At 53.5% G+C, this 2,032-nt stretch overlaps 1 protein-coding gene across 1 annotated transcript; it reads left to right on the forward strand.

Annotated features, from left to right (window-relative positions):
- Positions 1-281: 281 nt before the first annotated feature.
- On the forward strand, positions 282-1,536 carry Pmar_PMAR005022 (conserved hypothetical protein; the record flags this gene model as incomplete). Its single annotated transcript, XM_002775292.1, has 6 exons — positions 282-466; positions 522-606; positions 658-726; positions 778-876; positions 919-1,129; positions 1,384-1,536. Coding segments are annotated over 6 exons (802 nt in total), but the record flags the coding sequence as incomplete, so codon positions are not given.
- Between the last annotated feature and the right edge of the window lie 496 nt (positions 1,537-2,032).

A 2,032-nucleotide genomic window follows, 5' to 3' on the forward strand; every position in this document is an offset into this window, starting at 1 on the left:
GGGTGGCTATCGGGTGCTCTGGAGAGGATACCGCATACACCGGAACATTCGTGGGAACTCACAACTACCGATGTAAAAGACTAGTTTAACTCCGATACTGCTTCGCTTGATTAAGCGGTGATGAGGTCTGTTGCAGGTTCGGGACGCGCTACATTTCCTGCCCACCAAAGTCGAGAAGTTGGTGAACTCGTATGTGGCCCATCAGGATTCCTTTAAAGAAGCATCTAGAGGCGTAAGGCGACTCTGGTCTGAAAAGCTCGCTCTAAGCTCGAATACCACAGGACGAGGAAGCTGCCGAAGTGGTCTTGGATCCTGAGGGGCAAGAGGAGGCAGAGGCAGAGGAGGAGACGGTGGGGGAGATGGAGGGAAATGAATGGGAGGAGGCCGAAGGAGACGAGGAAGGGATCGGGGAGGAAACGCCGGAGGGGACGGATGTGAGGCTTGCTTCGGACAAGCTACCATTCCAGTAGGCCTTGAATACTCCGTAGTGAACACTGTGCAGTGTTCTGGCTTGTGAGTAGGTTTGAGGGGACTCGACCGCCAGCCTCACGAGCTGCCACAATTGAGCCCATGGCCAGTGAAGAGGCGGTTAGAGCCCGAGCTGAGGTATTTCGCTTTCCTCTTGGGACTGATCCCCTCTGAGCGTGGCAGTTTCAGGTGAGGAGCAGCTCGTATGAGAAATCGAAAACCTTGGGAGAAGAGTCTGACACTTTTCATCCGGCACAGGTGAGAGCCTGCCTCGACGGAGGTGTGCAGGAGAGTTTTCGTCATCATCAGGTGGTCTGGCTGGTCCTTCGCGGAGTATATGCACGCCTAGCAAGGCAAGTAGGAGAATCGCATGTAGGGGGCACAAGCGGACGGAAGAAGAAATCGAAGGTAAGCCGGCAGAGAACTAACTCAGAGCATCTCCGTATGCAGGGTGCTATATCTGGCAAGAAGAGCGCCCCGACCAATCGCCCTAGTGGATCCTCTACTACGCCCACTGCCCCTAAGGGTGGACGAAAGACGTACGAGGAGCTCATAGTTGGGCAAGTGCAGAATGTTGATGTGGTATGCAGACGTATGAGCCCACGAGAGAAGTCGAGACGAGTTGGGAAGGCATCAGTTACCACGAGTCCCAGGCCTACAGGTGAGCATGTCGGTGGAATTCTCTCTACATTCCACCCCCGCTGTCAAGGGGCCACTGTGATGTTGTTTTCGATTCTTGCGAGTCAAAAACCATCTTCAGTGGAGGAGTGTATATCTCACGTGCTTCTCGTGGAAAAACGGTCGTGTATCCGAAGAACACCTCAGGTACAGGACGCCGAGTAACCCAGAAAAGAGCGCGGCCTTCGAGAGCCGGGAAGCAGGCTGCCCTACACAGGCATTCGACCGACAAGATAGTCGCTGAGGAGTTCACCGAGGAGGATGAGAATGAGAGCGCGCAGGAGGATGAAACCGCTGATGCACAGGAGGGTATAGAACGTATCCAGAGTAGAGGAGGAGACTCTGGGATAACTGGGACCGATATTGAGGATGATCATCCTCCTGAGGCCGGTAGGTTAATCCTTGAATAACTATCGGTGGCAATCTATCATCTGCGATGTCTTTTTATGGATCTGATGTATAGGAGGGGCATACTATAGAATCAACGACTCCGACAAGTGTGTCTAGGTGTGCTCCGCTTCAAGCGCTCTCAGATAGCCACTTTTACCTTCAAGCCTCATGAAAGTCTCAGATACACAGGATCGTAGGTCCAAGGAGAATGCTGAGCTTGGGTCTGCATGGGTCGATGAGAAGGAGGGGGATGAGGAAGCAGCTGGTAGCGGGGCAGGGAACTCTCGAACTCGAAGGACAACGGGTCGAAAGCCTGCGAGAAGATCACCAGCGAATGGTCCGGAGTCTTGGTTCTTCGCAATGTCAGCCTAAACACCCTTCTCAGTTGTCAATGCGAGGGTTCTCTCACGGAGTTCATCTCCTTCTGGAGAAGGCGTTTCTGGCGACAACTACGGACCTCCTAGTTCACCGAGTTTGCGGTTTGGTTCACATGGTG

This window comes from Perkinsus marinus (genome assembly GCF_000006405.1).
Source record: "Perkinsus marinus ATCC 50983 genomic scaffold scf_1104296956052, whole genome shotgun sequence".
Lineage (NCBI taxonomy): Eukaryota > Perkinsozoa > Perkinsida > Perkinsidae > Perkinsus > Perkinsus marinus.